The 19,714-nt window shown below is 38.7% G+C and overlaps 1 protein-coding gene across 4 annotated transcripts in view; it reads left to right on the top strand.

Moving 5' to 3' along the window:
* Positions 1-1,552: 1,552 nt before the first annotated feature.
* Positions 1,553-19,714, top strand: part of UGGT2 (UDP-glucose glycoprotein glucosyltransferase 2) — a 148,226-nt gene continuing 130,064 nt past the window's right edge. For all 4 annotated transcript variants that reach the window (XM_069601914.1, XM_069601913.1, XM_069601916.1 and 1 more), the window contains exons 1-4: positions 1,553-1,806; positions 7,907-7,989; positions 16,006-16,136; positions 18,489-18,601. In XM_069601914.1, coding sequence (XP_069458015.1) covers positions 1,655-1,806; positions 7,907-7,989; positions 16,006-16,136; positions 18,489-18,601 — 479 coding nt within the window. In that variant the 5' untranslated portion in view covers positions 1,553-1,654. The remainder of the gene's footprint in view (positions 1,807-7,906; positions 7,990-16,005; positions 16,137-18,488; positions 18,602-19,714) is intronic.

Below are 19,714 nucleotides of genomic sequence, written 5' to 3'. Positions count from 1 at the left end.
GGAATATATCATCTCTAGGAGGAGAATAAATAAGCACTGTATTCAAATTCTAAAGTGAGAATTATAAGTGGTATATGGCTGTTAAAATAAAGAACTTGTGGGAATTTAGAGGAGGGATAGATCATATCAAGTGGGAGAAATCAGGAAATGAAGGCTAACCTCAGGCAGTGAGACCTGAATAGAATTTCCAAAGCAAGGTCTTCCTAGGAACCAGAATGCTTAGGAGGATGAGGGGAAAAGAAAAAGTGGAATGATCATGTTTCAGCAACTTGGAGAGACCCAGATTCCCTCTAGTGCAGAAGAGTAAGTGGAAAAAAAAGCAATGGACCACGAGCAACCCCTAAACTAGTTATCCCGGCTGCTGCTTCTATTTACCATATATTGTAATGTATATAATAAATTTACTCTCTTCTGAATAGAAAAAGTATCATTCCTGACTAGGAGCCAGAATCTTGAGGCTCCACCTCTGCCCAGTTAAATAAAACTGAATATTTTGAGTTACTGAGTCATACCTACTGGAAAAACAGTTAACTCTGCTCCAAGGCTTTGTCATTGAACTGGATGTACTAAATTCAAGAGTTTTGCGGGGTCAGACAGTCCTTGATCGAAAGTGAGTTTCAATCACAGCTGATAATGATTTGGGATGATAATAACAAGAGCAACTATCTATGCATTTTCATCTTTTTTTTTCTCTAAAACTTTTTTTCTCTGAAAACTTTAATGTGCACAGATATCACGTGAGGTGCCTGTTATGCCAGGGGTTTGGATTCAATAGGGTTGAGATGGGGCCTGAGATTCTGCATTTCTAATGAGCTCACAGGTGATGCTGACGCTTCAAGTATGTGGACCGCTTTTGAGGACGAAGGCTTTTGCACAGCTCCCAGACAGCAGAATCAGCATTACCTGGGAACTTGATGGCTATGAAATGCGGATTATCAGACCCCGGCACCAGACCTACTGAATCGGAAACACTGGGATGAGACCCAGCACCTTGTGTTTTAACAAGCCCTCCAGGTGATGTCACTGCTTTTCGAACACACTCGAAGCACCTGGCGGGAAGGCCGGGTAAAATACTATTTATTGAAGACCGAATCTCACCCCCAGACAGTCCCCTGTAACTGGTGCGTGGTGTGGTCTGGGAAACGGGCTGTCTAAAAGCTCTACCAGGTGACTCAGATATGCAACAAAATTTGAGAATCCCACGAGGGAGGTATTTAACTTTTGGCAGGCCTTCTTTTCCGCCTATGTGAAGTGGATAATATCCACGCTGATTCCTGCTTTCGCGTCCAGATTTTGCCATCTTCAGCCACACTTGGCCAAAATCCCACTTCAGTCTCCTCTCCCGGTGTCCCACATCCTCGATCCGAGAGCCTAAGGTCCCGGTGGCGGGACCCGCCAGGGCACTAGCCAAGCTCCGCACTCCGGCGCCGCCTTACACCTACGTGGCCCAGGGGTCCGCCCTCGGGGGCTCCCGGGACGGCGACGGAGCGCTCGGCGCATGCGCTCGGCACCCGCCAGGCCCCGGCCCGTGTAACGGACTCGCGCTCCCCCCACCGGAAGTGAGCGGTCGCGCGACGGGAGGAGCCGGCGGTAGCGTGGCGGCTGCGGGCTGAGGGCGCCGGGTCTGAGGGGCTCGCGCTTCCCTGTCCGCACCATGGCAAAGGCCGCCGGCGTAGTGCGGCTGCTCCTGGGCTTCACGGCGCTCTGGCTCTCGCTGCTCGGAGCCCGGACGGCCTCCGCGTCCAAGGCGGTGACGGCCCACTTGGCTGCCAAGTGGCCGGAGACCCCGCTGCTGCTGGAGGCCAGGTGAGGGAGTGCGGGCCGGACCCTCCGCCGAGCCCGCGCGGAGGGAGGGTGCGGCGGGGCTATGGGCGCCCCGGGACCTCGACGGCGCCTCGGGCGCTTGACCCTCAGAGCATCACCTCCTCCCCTTGCTACCCTGGGCTCCGCACTCACTTGCGGCTCCTTTTCCCCGCCATTCCTACTTTGCCTCACCCGCGGGTTTGAAAACTATTAATTCCTTTGGATTTTCTTAGCATTTACGTGAGAGAAAAGGAAGACGGGGAGGTGGACTGTGGCGTTTAGTGCAAGCTCTGCAATTGATGGAGGCAGTTCTAGTTTTTAGGAACCGGTATTTGAAGCACCTAATTTCATACGATGGCTTTCTGTGGAGAAGAGAGCGTCCCAAAGCTCTGACTTCTTTCTGAATCTCCTCAGCTGGAGTTAGTGCATAAGGTATCATGTACCTTATGTGGAGAAACAAAACTGGGAGATAATGAATTTTAATCTTAATATTCCAGTAGTTAAACAAAATTTGAAAATTTTTGTTCCTTTTTTTAACCGGCATGAAGTTGTTTTGTTGGCATGAAGTTTTAATGCCAGTTGCTTTTGTATTAATACTTCACCAGAACCATAGCTTTTGGTTCCGAACAGTCTTCATCTCCTCCGTGAAGTTGCATATCTAAGATACGAAAACAGATTTTTAAAAATTGAGCTATAATTTATGTAAGGTATTAGTTTCAGGTGTGCAACATAATGATTTGATGATGTGTTCACATGGTGTGAAATTATCACCATGGACATAAGTCCAGTTAATACCTGTCACCACACATAATTACAAAGGTTTCTTTTCTTGTGATGAGAACTTTTAAGATCTCTCTTGACAGCTTTCCAATATGCAGTTCTTTACCTATAGTCACCATGCTGTACGTTACATCCCCATGACCGATTATTTATATTGTAGCCAAAAAATGGCACCTTTTGACCACTTTCACTCGTTTCTCCCACCTCCCTTCTTCCCGCACCCAATTTGTTCCCTGTATAGGAGCTCATTTCCTTACTGTGTTATGTTTGTTTTAAGAGTTCATAGGGTATTTGTCTCTGTCTTATTTCACTGAGCAAAATTCCCTCAGGTCTGTCCAAGTTCTCACAGATAGCAGTATTTTCTTTTTTTATGGCTGAATAATACTCGTGTGTGTGTACATTTTGTGCACTCCAAAAGCCCCAAATGCTTCTCCAGTGTCCCACACAATTTCCCTGATACGGGGAACTGACCCCTGCTTCAGGTCCCCCACCCTCCCATGTGCAGGTGCAGTCCTGCTCAGTCTCCTTTTTTTTCCACTTCTCCTTTCATCCTGCCGAATTTTGCCTGGATCTGTGTATTCCTTTCTAGTGGTCAGGGACTCCTGCCCACTGTCAGCTGATGTTCTGCAACCCTTCTGTGTCTGGAGGGGTATTCCTGATGCATCCATGGAGAGAGATGCACTCCATGTTCCCCTGCTCCTCTGCCATCTTCCTGTCTCTACATTTTCTATATTCATTTATCATTCAGTGGATTCTTAGGTTGTTAACATATCTTGGCCATTGTAAATAATGCTGCACTGAACATAGGACTGCCTGTATTTTTGTTAGTGTTTTCACCCAGAATTGGAATTGATGGATCATATGATAGTTTGTAAAAATTTTTGATGAACCTTCAAACTGTTTTCCATAGTGGCCGTATCTGTTTACATAACCAGCAAGGGTGCACATGGATTCCTTTATCTCCACAGCCTCACCACACTTGTTATCTCGTCATTTATGTTTATATAATTATATATATATATAATTTTATTTATTTTTGGCTCTACTAAGTCTTTTTTGGTGCATGGGCTTATCTCTAATTCCTGGGCTCTAGAGCCCAGGCTTAATAGCTGTGGTACACGGGCTTAGTTGCTCTGCGGCACGTGGGATCTTCCCAGATCAGAGATCGAACCAATGTCTCCTGCATTGGTAGATGGATTCTTTGCCACTGAGGCACCAGGCAAGCCCATCTCTTTGGTTTGTTGTTGTTGTTGTTGTTGTATATGGCCTTTATTATGTTGAGAGGAGATAGGCTGCCCACTCCAGTATCCTTGGTCTTCCATGGTGGCTTAGACTGTAAAGAATCTGCCTGCAATGCGGAAGACCTGGGTTCGATCCTTGGTTTGGGAAGGTCCCCTGGAGGAGGACTTGGCAACCCACTCCAATTTTCTTGCCTGGAGAATCCCCATGGACAAGAGGAGCCTGGCAGGCTATAGTCCATGGGATTGCAAAGGGTCAGATATGACTGAGTGACTAAGCACAGCACATGTTGAGGATATTCCCTCTATACCCATTTTGATTTTTTAATCTTGATACTGATTTTTTTCAAATGCTTTTTTTTTTTAATCTATTGGGATGATCATGTGATTTTTATCTTTAATTTGTTAATGTGTTGTTTCACATTTGTATATTTATGGGTATTAAACCATCCTTGCCTCCCTGGAATAGCTTGATTATGGTGTATGATCCTTTTAATGTATTGTATTCAATTTGCTAATATTTTGTTGAAGATTTTTATGTTTATGTTCAGCAAGAATGTTGACCTTTAATTTTCTTTTCTTGTGTCCTTTTCTGGTTTTTGTATCAGAATAATGCTAATCTTATAAAACAAGTTTGAGAGTGTTTTATTTTGGAAGAGTTTGAGGATTGGTATTTATTTTATTTTTTAAGTTTATTTTTAATCGAAGGATAATTGCTGTACAATATTGTGTTGGTTTCTGTTATACATGTTTGGTAGAATTCAACAATGAAGCTATCTGGTTCTGGACTTTTGTTTATTGGGAAGCTTTTGATTACAGATTTGGTCTCCTTACTAATAATAAGTCTGTTTGGATTTTTCTATTTCATGGGTCAGTCTTAATAAGTTGTATGTTTCTAGAAGTTTATTCATTTCTTCTAGGCTGCCCAGTTTTTTGTTGTTTATTTGTTCATAGTAGTCTCTTATGATCCATTGAATTTCTGTGGTATAGATACATCTGTATAGATGTTACAATTATAGATATTTAGATGTAGTATAGATATTACAATAAAACAGTTTTTATTAAAATATTCTAGTTTAATATATGTCCTATTCCTCTACCTTTTCCCCAGTTTCTTCCATACTTTTCATGGATATGGTCTCACACTCAGTTTCAAATCATTCTAACTTCTTCCAGTATTAGACTGGCAGTTGGAGTGTTTCAGTTTCTACTTGCCTCAAGAGTCTGAGAACTGAAACTCCCATAGGATGCTCTAAGGAGCATCCTTAGATTCTTCACAGTCTAGCCCCTCTCTGATGTACCAACTCCATAACTTGTAGTGGGTTGGAAGGTGGCGTCCAAAAAGATATGTCCACATCCTAACCCCTGGAACCTGTAAATGTTACCTTATTTGGAAAAAGGCTCTTTGACAATGTAATTAAGGGTCTTAAGACATGATTCTTATGGATCTGGATGGGTGCTAAGTCCAATACGCTTATAAGATACATAAGAGAAGACACAGGAAGAGGAGGACATATGAATAGAGACGGAGATAGGATTGATGTAGCCACAAGCCAAGGACCACCTTAAGCTTTCAGAATCTGGAAGGTTCTCCCCTAGAGCCTTTGGAGGGAGCATAGCCCTACCAATACTTTGATTTTGGACTTCTCCAGAACTGTGACACAATAAGTTTCTGTTGTTTTAAGTCACCAAATTTTTGATAATTTATTACAGCAGCAATAGGAAACTGATTTGATTTGTACCTTGAAGTAGGGTACTGCTGTAACAAATACATAAAAATGTAGAATTATCTTTTGAATCTGACAGAAGCTGGAAGAGTTTTGAGAGGCATGGTAGAAAAAAGCTAGATTGCCTTGAGGAGACTATTGGCAGAAATACAAAATACTGGAGTGGGTTGCCATGCCTCCCTCCAGGGGATCTTCCCAACCGAGGGATGGAATCCAGGTCTCCCACATTGCATGCGGATTCTTTGCCATCTGAGCCCACCAGGGCAGCTCAGGAATGCTGGATAGCCCAAGAATACTGGTAGCCTATCCCTTCTCCAGGGGATCTTCCTGACCGAGGAATCAAACCGGAATCTCCTGCATTGAAGGTAGATTCTTACCAGCTGAGCTACCAGGGAAGCCCTAAAACATTTATAATTTAGTACTGTTTGCTAAGGATGTTTATAGGCTGGTGAGACTAAAATTTTCAATACATATACCACAACTTAAACATTTAAACTGTATTTATTCCACTGGTGTTGCTCTTACTGAAAATATTTTTTGAAATAACACTTATAATTACTGTCTGGTTCTTGAGTACATTTAAAATCATCCTCTATGGAAAATTTTTTAATCTATGTTAGAATAGATAAAATTCTTCTTTTGGGAAGAAACCTTGTTATTTGGTGCTAAATATCAAGTAAAAAAAACTGGAAATACCAGAATTTTGGATTGTTTCTTTTTAAAAATTTTGACCAAAGTAATTACTTAAATTTTTGGAAGGTGAGATGCTGATTTAGATGGCCTCTCAAGGATATTTTCTCCTCTAAGGGTAGTGATTGGCAAATTGCCCATGAAAGTAATTCAAGAAGAGTTCTCAAAGTGTTAGAGCAGTGGTATAGTGAAGGAGTAATTGTAAGGGAATACTTTAGTAAGGTGATTACTTTACTCTTATGTATAAATTCTGGAGGATCATACTCTTATGTATAAATTCTGACATATGGAAGAAGTCTATTTCCCATAGTTGCACATGTATGAGCGTTGTCAATAGTGTTTGATCAAGTCCATTAGGTAATAAGTATTGTGCTCTACTTTTCTAAAAGTTTTGTACCGTCAGTTTTTGGTTACATCCTATTTAGTGTTTCCTGCAGTTTCCTCTCCTTTTAGCCTTTTTGTTTGTTTGCTTGCCTGTTTTAATGCCATTGAGTTGGACACCATTAATAATAAGGGTTGCCTTGGAGTTACTGCTTTAAATTCATATGCCTGTCATGTTTAGTATGTTGATGAATTAGTCAGTTTTCTCACCTTCTTTTCTGCCTTTACTGACCATCTCAGACTCACAAGAATTAGTTAATTTTGCATGTGTCTTGAATGTCCTCAATACTTACCATTTATATTAATCATTAGTTTTACTGAGGCTAAAAAAAAGATAAGGTGGGCAATAGCAGAATCTGTACCGTTTGTTTGATGGTTGTATTCTTTCTAGTTTAAATAGTTAGATCTACTTGTTTTTGGTGTCTTGCACTTTGTTCCAAACAAGACTGAATAGCCTTTCACTTATTTCACTATTTCCAAAAGGCTTTACATTGCTTTGGCTATTTTTTCTTACCTATGCTCTTTGGATAAATGGCAGTGTTTTGGGGGTTTCCATGCCAAAGACCTAATGCAGTGTATCAATTTTCTGTTAATTTTTTGATTAAGGTATTTTCTGCTGAAATAAGATTGTCTACACAAATAGGTAGCTAAATAAAAATAATAATATTGCTTTCTAAAGATGGTTATAAGACCAGGTTTTGTTTGTGAAAAATAGGCTGTCTGTTTTTTACCTTTTTAATTTTATATAACACTGTCCGTATTGCCATTTAATTATACCTCTCAGGGCATTACACATGCATGCATGCTAAGTGAATACAGTCGTATCCAACTCTTTCCAACCCCATGGACTGTAGCCTGCCAGGCTCCTCTGTCCATGAGATTTTCCAGGCAAGGATGCTGTATTGGGTTGCCATTTCCTTCTCCAGGGGATCTTCCTGACCCAGGGATCAAACCCTATATTGCCATTAAGTTTTACTTCTCTGAGCATTTCACATAGAGAGCAAAATAAGTTATCCATTTTTTACCTAATAAAGAGGAAAAACCAAAAGTAATTTGTCACATAGTCTTTTCCAGTTATGATTATATGCCTGTAGTTTAGAATGACAACTCAGGTAAGAATCATCAATGTGTTCTCTTTTTGCGTTACAGTATATGGAAATCGGTAACTTTAGTTTTGGGAGTTTTGGTTTTTACCAGAAGTTGTAATTTGGCTCTAAAATACATTTTATGGTATCAAAATCATTTTTAAATTTCTAGCTATTAACTGATTACTTTTATTTTTAATAGTGAATTTATAGCAGAAGAAAGTAATGAAAAATTTTGGCAGTTTTTGGAAACTGTACAAGAATTAGCAATTTATAAGCAAACAGGTAGGTGATATGCATATTTCAACTTTCCAGATATATATTTTTGTGCCTATGTTAGACGTGTTTATTGTTTTTAATGGTAATGTTTAAGTGTATATACTTAATTAGGTTAGTAAATCTGAATATTAACTTTGAAGATATTTTAATGGAAACTATTCCAATTATCCATTTCCAAATGTATAAGGTTTTATTTTATTTTATTTATTTATTTATTTTTAGTTTTTTATTTTTTTAATTTTAAAATCTTTAATTCTTACATGCGTTCCCAAACATGAACCGCCCTCCCACCTCCCTCCCCACAACATCTCTCTGGGTCATCCCCATAAGGTTTTAATACTTTATTATAAGAAAACTTTTATAATTAGCAGTGTCTATTACATTATAATCAAGAAATAGAAATTGTTGAATTATGGTTTTCTTTTTACCTAGATTTCTTTGAAATAGTACTAGTTTTGCATGTAATAATAGTGAAAGAATTTTTTTTTTGCCATAATACTTTTGCTCCTGAACTCTTAAAGAGATTTTTAGTTTTTGCCCTTAACAAGTCAGATAACCTGTATACTTTCATTTCATCATTTAGAAAATGGAGTTAATCATTCCTACTTTTTATACCTATACACACACACACACACATACATACACACATACATATATAGTTCTAGAATGAGCACATGTTTATTACTGTTTCTTAGGGAATATCAGATGCTGAAATTAGATTTTAGCAGGGGAGGCTGAAAGGTTAATTATTGTTATAAGGAAAGGTTAAAGAAAAAGATTACTGTCTCTACAGAGAATAGAATAAATGATGTTAACATAAAACCCCTCAAGATGGAATTTTCTTGCCTTTTAAGCAGAGAAAACTTCTTAGTAGGATGATTAAGTAGTTTAGGATTTTATTCCTGAGTGTAAATGTAAGATGAACAGTGATTTTGAATGTTTTAAGTGTTCATTTACTAGAGCTTGTTTGGCTTGCTAAGTGGCCTTTAAGTGCAACAATTTTATGATTTTTATGAGATAGGCTTAAGATAACAGAACAGACATACCTTTAATATTTTAAACTGAAATTATTTCCAAAAACAAGTAATTTACTCTTTCAAAAAACGTACTAAAAACCTTCATTATTCAGAAATCATTACTTGAATCATGAGAGACAGTATGTGATGCTTTAGATACTGAGAATATAAACATGAATAAATGTGATCTATATTCTCCAAACCTTGTAATATGATGGAAACTGCTACATGTACTAGTAAGTGATCACAGCTTTACTAGAGACGGATAGGTATAACATGGAAGTATGTAAAGAGGTGCCTGGTTAGTATTTCAGAGAACAGGACAGCCTTTCCAGTGGTAAGTGCTGGAGTTGAGTTTGGATGACAGGATTTAGTGAAATCATAGGGAAAGGAAGACAAGCAGAAGAGAAAACAGGAGTAGATAGCAAGGAGAAACTGTGACCACTTAGAAGTCTACTTGTAAAGCAATAGGAGATTGTTGGTTTTGTATTTATCCCAGTGGAGCTATTTCAAATACTAAAAGATGGTGCTATGAAAGTGCTGCACTGAATATGCCAGCAAATTTGGAAAACTCAGCAGTGGCCGCAGGATTGGAAAAGGTCAGTTTTCATTCCAATCCAAAGAAAGGCAATGCCAAAGAATGCTCAGACTACCAAACAATTGTACTCATCTCACACGCTAGTAAAGTAATGCTCAAAATTCTCAAAGCCAGACTTCAATAGCACATGAACTGTGAACTTCCACATGTTCAAGCTGGTTTTAAAAAGGCAGAGGAACCAGAGATCAAATTGCCTACATCCGTCGGACTATCAAAAAAGCAAGAGAGTTCCAGAAAAACATCTATTTATGCCTTATTGACTATGCCAAACCCTTTGACTGTGTGGATCACCACAAACTGTGGAAAATTCTGAAAGAGATGGGAATATCAGATCACCTGACCTGCCTCTTGAGAAACCTTTATGCAGGGCAGGAAGCGACAGAACTGGACATGGAACAACAGACTGGTTCCAAATTGGGAAAGGAGTATGTCAAGGCTGTATATTGTCACCCTGCTTATTTAACTTATATGCAGAGTACATGATGAGAAACACTGGGCTGGAGGAAGCACAAGCTGGAATCAAAATTGCTGGGAGAAATATCATTAACTTCAGATATGCAGATGACTCCACCTTATGGCAGAAAGCGAAGAACTAAAGAGCCTCTTGATGAAAGTGAAAGAGGAGAGTGAAAAAGTTGGCTTAAAACTCAACATTAAGAAAACTAAGATCGTGGCATCTGGTCCCATCACTTCATAGCAAATAGATGGCGAAACAGTGACAGACTTTATTTTGGGGGGCTCCAAAATCACTGCAGATGGTGACTACAGCCATGAAATTAAAAGACGCTTACTCCTTGGAAGAAAAGTTATGACCAACCTAGACAGCATATTAAAAAGCAGAGACATTACTTTGCCAACAAAAGTCTGTCTGGTCAAGGCTATGGTTTTTCCAGTAGTCATGTATGGATGTGAGAGTTGGACTATAAAGAAAGCTGAGTGCAGAAGAATTGATCCTTTTGAACTGTGATGTTGGAGAAGACTCTTGAGAGTCCCTTGGACTGCAAGGAGATCCATCCAGTCCATCCTAAAGGAAATCAGTCCTGAATATTCATTGGAAGGACTGATGCTGAAGCTGAAACTCCAATACTTTGGCTACCTGATGTGAAGAGTTGACTCATTTGAAAGGACTCTGATGCTGGGAAAGATTGAAGATGGGAGGAGAAGGGAACGACAGAGGATGAGATGGTTGGATGGCATCACCAACTCAAAGGACATGAGTTTGAGTAAACTCTGGGAGTTGATGGTGGACAGGGAGGCCTGGCATGCTGCAATCCATGGGGTCGCAAAGAGTTAGACGTGACTGAGCGACTGAACTGAACAGTAATTTTAATTTTGCTATTTGAAATTAAAAAAAAAAAGATGGATATATCTGGTTTTCATGATAGTTAAAAAACAAACACCAGATTTTCTGGCTCTCACTTAAAATCCTGAGTGCCCCTATCCCAGATTTTTTCTTCTCAGTACATGTTTATGGACTTCTTTGGTGACATTTTCTATTGGAGAAGCTGTCTTGAAAATTACTTTTATAAATTTTGAACCCTTTAAGTCACTTGGGTTTATTAGCGTATTTTATACCTAAATGAAACATCATGTCTGGACAGACGAGGCAGGTCATTAACAAGATGGAATATAAGCTCAGGAATACCTAAACTCAGGCATAGGAGATGTATGTATTTCAAGGTTGAACAGCTAAAATGAATTGTATTAAGATTACTAACACAAAAATATAATTCTGTTGAAGTTGTTCATAATGGTGAGAGTCAAATGCATATTGCCGCCTCATTGCTGATCTTGCTAGGCATAGGAAGAAATAGTATATATGAGGAATTAAATATGTTAAAAACTAACAGACTTCACTGAATTTGTTTTCAAGACATTATCCTAGAGAATACATTAAAACCCTTAGTTACTTATAATTTTCTAGGTTGTTGAATCTCCATGAGGCCTTTTAAATACTCTACACTGAAGAATAATTTCAGTGATACACTTGCCTAAAACACAGTGTAAATGTTGAACATTAACTTTTTGAACTCAGGTGCTAGTTTCCTGCTATTTCATGAGGACAGTTTACATTATGTGCCAGTATATTAAAACCTTGTAAACACTGAATTCAGTTCAGTTCAGTCGCTCAGTCGTGTCCAACTCTTTGTGACCCCATGAATCGCAGCACGCCAGGCCTCCCTGTCCATCACCAACTCTTGGAGTTCACTCAGACTCATGTCCATCAAGTCCGTGATGCCATCCAGCCATCTCATCCTCTGTCGTCCCCTTCTCCTCCTGCCCCCAATCCCTCCCAGCATCAGAGTCTTTCCCAATGAGTCAACTCTTCGCATGAGGTGGCCAAAGTATGGGAGTTTCAGCTTGAGCATCATTCCTTCCAAAGAAATCCCAGGGCTGATCTCCCTCAGAATGGACTGGTTGGATCTCCTTGCAGTCCAAGGGACTCTCAAGAGTCTTCTCCAACACCACACTTCAAAAGCATCAATTCTTCGGTGCTCAGCCTTCTTCACAGTCCAACTCTCACATCCATACATGACCACTGGAAAAACCATAGCCTTACTAGACGGACCTTAGTCGGCAAAGTAATGTCTCTGCTTTTGAATATACTATCTAGGTTGGTCATAACTTTTCTTCCAAGGAGTAAGCGTCTTTTAATTTCATGGCTGCAGTCACCATCTGCAGTGATTTTGGAGCCCCCAAAAATAAAGTCTGACACTGTTTCTAGTGTTCCCCATCTATTTCCCATGAAGGGATGGGACTGGAAGCCATGAACTTCATTTTCTGAATGTTGAGCTTTAAGCCAACTTTTTCACTCTCCTCTTTCACTTTCATCAAGATGCTTTTTGGTGCCATAAGGGTGGTGTCATCTGCATATCTGAGGTTATTGATATTTCTCCCGGCAGTCTTGATTCCAGCTTGTGTTTCTTCCAGTCCAGCGTTTCTCATGATGTACTCTGCATAGAAGTTAAATAAGCAGGGTGACAGTATACAGCCTTGACGTACTCCTTTTCCTGTTTGGAACCAGTCTGTTGTTCCATGTCCATTTCTAACTGTCGCTTCCTGACCTGCATACAGGTTTCTCAAGAGGCAGGTCAGGTGGTCTGGTATTCCCATCTCTTTCAGAATTTTCCACAGTTGATTGTGATCCACACAGTCAAAAGCTTTGGCATAGTCAATAAAGCAGAAATAGATGTTTTTCTGGAACTCTCTTGCTTTTTCAATGATCCAGCGGATGTTGGCAATTTGATCTCTGGTTCCTCTGCCCTTTCTAAAACCAGCTTGAACATCAGGGAGTTCACGGTTCACGTATTGCTGAAGCCTGACTTGGAGAATTTTGAACATTACTAGCATGTGAGATGAGTGCAATTGTGCGGTAGTTTGAGCATTCTTTGGCATTGCCTTTCTTTGGGATTGGAATGAAAACTGACCTTTTCCAGTCCTGTGGCCAGTGCTGAGTTTTCCAAACTTGCTGGCATATTGAATGCAGCACTTTCACAGCATCATCTTTCAGGATTTGAAATAGCTCACCTGGAATTCCATCACCTCCACTAGCTTTGTTCGTAGTGATACCTGTTTTGAAATGTTTTTGTATGGTTCTCCCACAGAGTTATGTATTTATTGATGTCTCAAGATAATTAGCTAACCTGTGTTGTTTTGTGTGGTGAATCAGAAATGTCAACCAAGGTTTATCTGACTCTAGAGTCTGTCAATTTTCATTTTTCCACGTTCTCAGTATATAAAAATCTCAAAGTCCATAAAGATTTTAGTAGTTTCTACACAAGTAAAGTTGTCTATATATTTTAAAGGAAAGATTTTTAGAAAAGGTTATGACATTTCTAGCTTAGTTACTTATAAATGAGAATCAGGTTTGGGGTAGGAAAATGTTTGCTGTCTGGATGTGTCACATTTGAAATGCTTGTAGAATATCCAAGTGAGGATATGCAGTAAGCGGATATGAGTGAGAGATTTAAGTTAAAAAATCTAAGCTAAAAGATAGGATTTGGAAATTAGCAACACCAAGAAGGTAGTGGCAGTTACAGGGAGAAAGGATGGAATGAGAAGAAAATAGATAAAGAACACCAGTGTTTAAGAGATAACCAGAGAAGAACATGAGATAGAGTCTAAGGAGTACCAGTGGAGGTAGGCAAAAACCTAGAAAATGTGGTATCATGAAAGCCATGTTGAGAGATAAGTGATAGATGTTCAGTTCAGCTCAGTCACTCAGTCGTGTCCGACTCTTTGCGACCCCATGAATTGCAGCACGCCAGGCCTCCCTGCCTATCATCAACTCCCAGAGTTCACTCAAACTCACATCCATCAAGTTGGTAATGCCACCCAGCCATCTCATCCTCTGTTGTCCCCCTTCTCCTCCTGCCCCCAATCCCTCCCAGCATCAGAGTTTTTTTTCCAGTGAGTCAACTCTTCATATGAGGTAGCCAAAGTGTGGGAGTTTCAGCTTCAGCATCAGTCCTTCCAAAGAACACCCAGGGCTGATCTCCTTCAGAATGGACTGGTTGGATCTCCTTGCAGTCCAAGGGACTCTCAGGAGTCTTCTCCAACACCACAGTTCAAAAGCATCAATTTTTCGGCCCTCAGCTTTCCTCATAGTCCAACTCTCACATCCATACATGACTACTGGAAAAACCATAGCCTTGACTAGACAGACCTTTGTTGGCAAAGTAATGTCTCTGCTTTTCAACATGCTATCTAGATTGGTCATAACTTTTCTTGCAAGGAGTAAGTGTCTTTTAATTTCATGGCTGCGCTCACCATCTGCAGTGATTTTGGAGCCCAATGTTACCAAATACTAAAGATGAACCAAGTAGTATAAGTATTAACCTTTATCAACAGAAAAATTAGTAGTGAGTTAGAGGGCAGTTTTACTGGTATATTATTGAAACACTATAGTAAGTTGAGGAAGTAGAGACAAAGTATTGTTAAATTTTCCAGGATTGACTATGAGGCAAATAAGATGAGCCAGTACCTAACTCATTAGGTGCTGGTGTGGCTTTTTTTTTTTTTAATGAGTGATTTATGTATATTAAATGCCAATATGTAAAAAACTGAGTGAAAGGTGAAACTAAATATGAAAGATATTGAAAGAGCAAAATCATTATTGGCAGGTTAGTTGGTAAGGAAGGATTTAGTTATTTTTAAACATTACCTAAAATATAAAATAGGCCAGTGCATTCATGATTGTCTTGCAAGTTAAGCCTAAAATACATATTTTCTTTCTGTAAACCCCTGAATCCTACATCTGTTACTACATTAGAGACAGTTTGGTGGCTCAGATGGTAAAGAATCTGCCTGCAAGGCAGGAGACATGGTTTCAGTCCCTGGGTCAGGAAGATGCCCTGGCGGAGGGCATGGCTACCCACTCCAGTATTCTTGCCTGGAGAATCCTGTGGACAGAGGAGCCTGGTGGTCTACCGTCCATGGGGTCACAGGGAGTTGTATAGAACTGAGCAACTAACAGTGACCTTGACAAATTTTGATGTCTCTGCCTGGTACTAAGATTTGTTTCAGTTGACTCAGTTCTCTGTTTTCTTATAAAACCAATCCGTTTTGACTGATGTAGTCTTATTTTTGTTCTGTGATTAAATTTTGACTATGTTATTGACCCTGTAGCAATTAGGATTTTTTAAAATCCATTTTAAAGATAATATCTCTTCTTTAGTTGCTTTTGTGTTGCTTTTACTACCAAAGCAAATCTTGCATTATTTTTTGACTGTTGGAGGGGAACTCAGTATAACTTCCTGAAAAATCACCTGTAGTTTGTTGAAGTAGAAGTGAATGAGCATACTGAGTCTCATATGATGACTCTTTGAAATACAGGGTTAGGAAAGTATTATTGGCCTTAATGAAAAGGTCTGTTCCCTTCTTAAATATTAATTCCATAAATGTATTAAATGTCTTATTTTGTATGCCAAGAGTAGAAAGGTATAATTGAAAGACTAGAAAAGATTCCTGCCTCAACAGCTTAGCTTAATGGGAAGGATAGCATTAAACAAAAAATTATACAAAGAATTTTTAATTGCAGGTTAAGAATTGGTCTAGAGATGGTGTAGAGTTCTATGCTGTTCTTCGTCTCCTCTTAAATTTTAAGTAGGGCCTTATCTGATCCATGTATTATAACTCTGCAACCTGGGAGTGAATGTTGGTGCCTTCCACTTAGATTTTAATGACAAGATTATTTTCATCTGGGCTTGTATTGATTGCCTGGACTTCACTGGAAGGTACAAATGAAGTAAATTAAAATATGGAGATCTTGATTTTCCCTTTGGCTGTAATACCTTCTGTTCCAATCTTAAAATATGACATTAGTTTAGTTAGCTGTACACTGAGAGATGTGCTAATGTGTTGAAATACAAAATACTAACATCCTTTTCTTTTGAATTCTTTTCACAGAATCAGATTATTCTTACAACAACTTAATCCTGAAGAAAGCTGGACAATTTTTGGACAATTTACATATCAATCTCTTAAAGTTTGCTTTCTCTATAAGGGCATACTCTCCAACTATTCAGATGTTTCAACAAGTATGTAAAAATACCCAGACTGTATTTGACAAAGAAGCATACTAGAAACATAAATTTCTTAATGTGAATATCTTTAGTTAAAAAAGATCTATAATTTATAAACCTGGTTCCATAGTCTATCATTGACTATATTTTCATTGTGACCATTGATTTTAATATAATTAAATATTTCATTAATTTTATAGTTATTTGATGTATACAAAAAGGCAAAATGGTTGTCTGAGGAGGCCTTACAAATAGCTGTGAAAAGAAGAGAAGCAAAAAGCAAAGGAGAAAAGGAAAGATAGACCCATTTGAATGCAGAGTTCCAAAGAATAGCAAGGAGAGATAAGAAAGCCTTCCTCAGTGATCAGTGCAAAGAAATAGAGGAAAACAATAGAATGGGAAAAACTAGAGATCTCTTCAAGAAAATTAGAGATTCCAAGGGAACTTTTCATGCAAAGATGGGCACAATGAAGGACAGAAATGGTATGGACTTAACAGAAGCAGAAGATATTAAGAAGAGGTGGCAAGAATACACAGAAGATCTATACAAAAAGGTTCTTCACCACCCAGATAATCACGGTAGTGTGATTACTCACCTATAACCAGACAGCCTAGAATATGAAGTCAAGTGGGCCTTAAGAAGAGTAACTACAAACAAAGCTAGTGTAGGTGATGGAATTCCAGGTGAGCTATTTCAAATCCTGAAAGATGATGCTGTGAAAGTGCTGCACTTAATATGCCAGCACATTTGGAAAACTCAGCAGTGGCCACAGGACTGGAAAAGGTCAGTTTTCATTCCAATTCCAAAGAAAGGCAATGCCAAAGAATGTTCAAACTACCACACAATTGCACTCATCTCACACACTAGTAAATTAATGCTCAAAATTCTCCAAGTCAGGCTTCAACAGTATGTGAACCGTGAACTTCCAAATGTTCAAACTGAATTTAGAAAAGGCAGAGGAACTGAGATCAAATTGCCAACATCTGCAGGATCATGGAAAAAGCAAGAGAGTTCCAGAAAAACATCTATTTCTGCTTTATTGACTATGCCAAAGCCTTTGACTGTGTGAATCACAACAAACTGTGGAAAATTCTGAAAGAGATGGGAATACTAGACCACCTGACCTGCCTCTTGAGAAACCTGTATGCAGGTCAGGAAGCAACAGTTAGAACTGGACATGGAACAACAGACTGGTTCCAAACAGGAAAAGGAGTAAGTCAAGGCTGTATATTGTCACCCTGCTTGTTTAACTTATATGCAGAGTACATCATGAGAAGTGCTGGACTGGATGAAGGACAAGCTGGAATCAAGACTGCCGGGAGAAATGTCAACAACCTCTGATATCCAGATGATACCATACTTATGGCAGAAAGCAAAAAAGAACTCAAGAGTTTCTTGATGAAAGTGAAAGAAGAAAGTGAAAAAGTTGGCTTAAAACTCAACATTCAGAAAATTAAGATCATAGAATCTGGTCCCATCACTTCATGGCAAACAGATGTGGAAACAGTATCAGACCATTTGGGGGGCTTCAAAATCACTGCAGACGGCCATACAATTAAAAGACACTCCTTGGAAGAAAAGTTATGACCAATCTAGACAGCATATTCAAAAGCAGAGACATTACTTTGCCAGTGAAGGTCCCTCTAGTCAAAGCTACGGTTTTTCCAGTGGTCATGTATGGATGTGAGAGTTGGACTGTAAAGAATGCTGAGCACTGAAGTTTTGATGCTTTTGAACTGTGATGTTGGAGAAGAAGACTCCTGAGTCCCTTGAACTCAAGGAGATCCAGCCAGTCCATCCTAAAGGAAATCAGTCCTGAATATTTATTAGAAGGACTGATGCTGAAGCTGAAATTCCAATACTTTGGCCACCTGATGTGAAGAACTGACTCTTGGAAAAGACCCTGATGCTGGGAATGATTAAAGGCCAGAGGAGAAGGGGATCACAGATGATAATATGGTTGGATAGCATCACCGACTCAATGGACATGAGTTTGAGTAATCTCTGGGAGTTGGTGATGGACAGGAAAGCTTGGTGTGTTGCAGTCCTTGGGGTCGCAAACAGTTGGACACAACTGAGCAACTGAACTGAGATAAGGAAATAATGAGGACAAATCACCATTGAAATTAACTATAAATATTTTAGTTTAATGGGACATTTTCAACTATTTCAAAGCATATTTTCCTACTGTAAAGTTGATTTTGTTTAATTGTTTGATTCTCCCTGTGTATAGATATTTTTACTTTAACTAGAGCAATAACTTAATAGTAGTTGATAAGCTATTTTAATCAAAGTAATGTGTGAGTTTTAAAAATGATATTGTAATTACCAGGTACTGTAGCTAAGTGTCGTCTTTGAAATCTTAGATTGCAGCTGATGAGCCCCCCCCAGATGGCTGTGCTGCATTTGTGGTTATCCATAAGAAATACACCTGTAAAATTAATGAGATTAAAAAGCTGCTGAAGAAGGCTGCTTCAAGGTAAATTAATGATAGCCTGTAGTAAAAGGAGCAGTTTATAAAGAGAGATGAGGGTTGAAATAGAAATTTCTTACAATAAAAATTGTAATATTCTAAGAATGTGTTTAAAAGAATGTGCTCTGAATATTTATCTGAGTCTTAAGTCCTTCTCTAAAATATATAAGTACTTTCAATATTTTGTCTTGATTAGCTTTTGATTTTAGGGTACCAAAATACCATAAAACACATGGGAGAGATATTTTATATGCATAAGTTAGCTTTTTCAAATACAGACAGACCTCAAAGATATTGTGGCTTCAGTTCCACCTCAATAAAGTGAATACTGCAGTAATTCACTTGAAGTTTTTGGTATCCCAGTGCATGTGAAAGTACGTCTACACTAAACCATAGTCTGTTGAGTGTACAAATGACATTTTGTCTAAAAAATGTACATCCCTTAATTTAAAAACACTTTATTGCTAAAAAATGCTAACCATCTGAGCCTTCCGCGAGTCTTAATCTTTTTGCTGGAGGAGAGTATGAAATACTGCAAGAATTAGAGAATTACAAAAATGTGACACAGACAGGGAGTGAGCAAGTGCTGTTGGAAGAATGGTACCATAGACTCGTTCAATACAGTTGCCACAAACCTTCAGTGATTAATGCAGTTGTCTGTGAAGTGCCATAAATGAAGCAAAAAACCCAATAAAACGAGGTATGCCTGTAAACATATAAAACTGGATTTATCTAGACTATATCTCTTTAAATATAAATTGAATGTGTACCTTGGAAATTAAAAATAACAAAAATACAGAATTACCTTTTTATAAACACATTATTCAAAACATTTTTCTTCTTCCAGGTATTTAATGCAAATGAATATGAGAAATAAGGAGGAGATTATTAACTTAGTAGTGATTTTTACAGAGTAGTACCTACCAGTAGGTGTTTTACTGCGTGATTGTTTATACTTTAAACAGTATTAAAGTTGTTTCTCTAATTTTGAAAGAGTTATTTATATGTTAGACAGTAATGTATATTTAGTAATTCATATTAGTACTTATTTGTTGGAAACTTTCAAATATTTTCTTATATTTCATATTAATTTTAATATACAGAAACTTTTATGTAGCC

Source organism: Ovis canadensis, chromosome 10 (genome assembly GCF_042477335.2).
Source record: "Ovis canadensis isolate MfBH-ARS-UI-01 breed Bighorn chromosome 10, ARS-UI_OviCan_v2, whole genome shotgun sequence".
Taxonomy (NCBI): Eukaryota; Metazoa; Chordata; class Mammalia; order Artiodactyla; family Bovidae; genus Ovis; species Ovis canadensis.
This window is presented reverse-complemented; position numbering and strand designations above follow the sequence as displayed.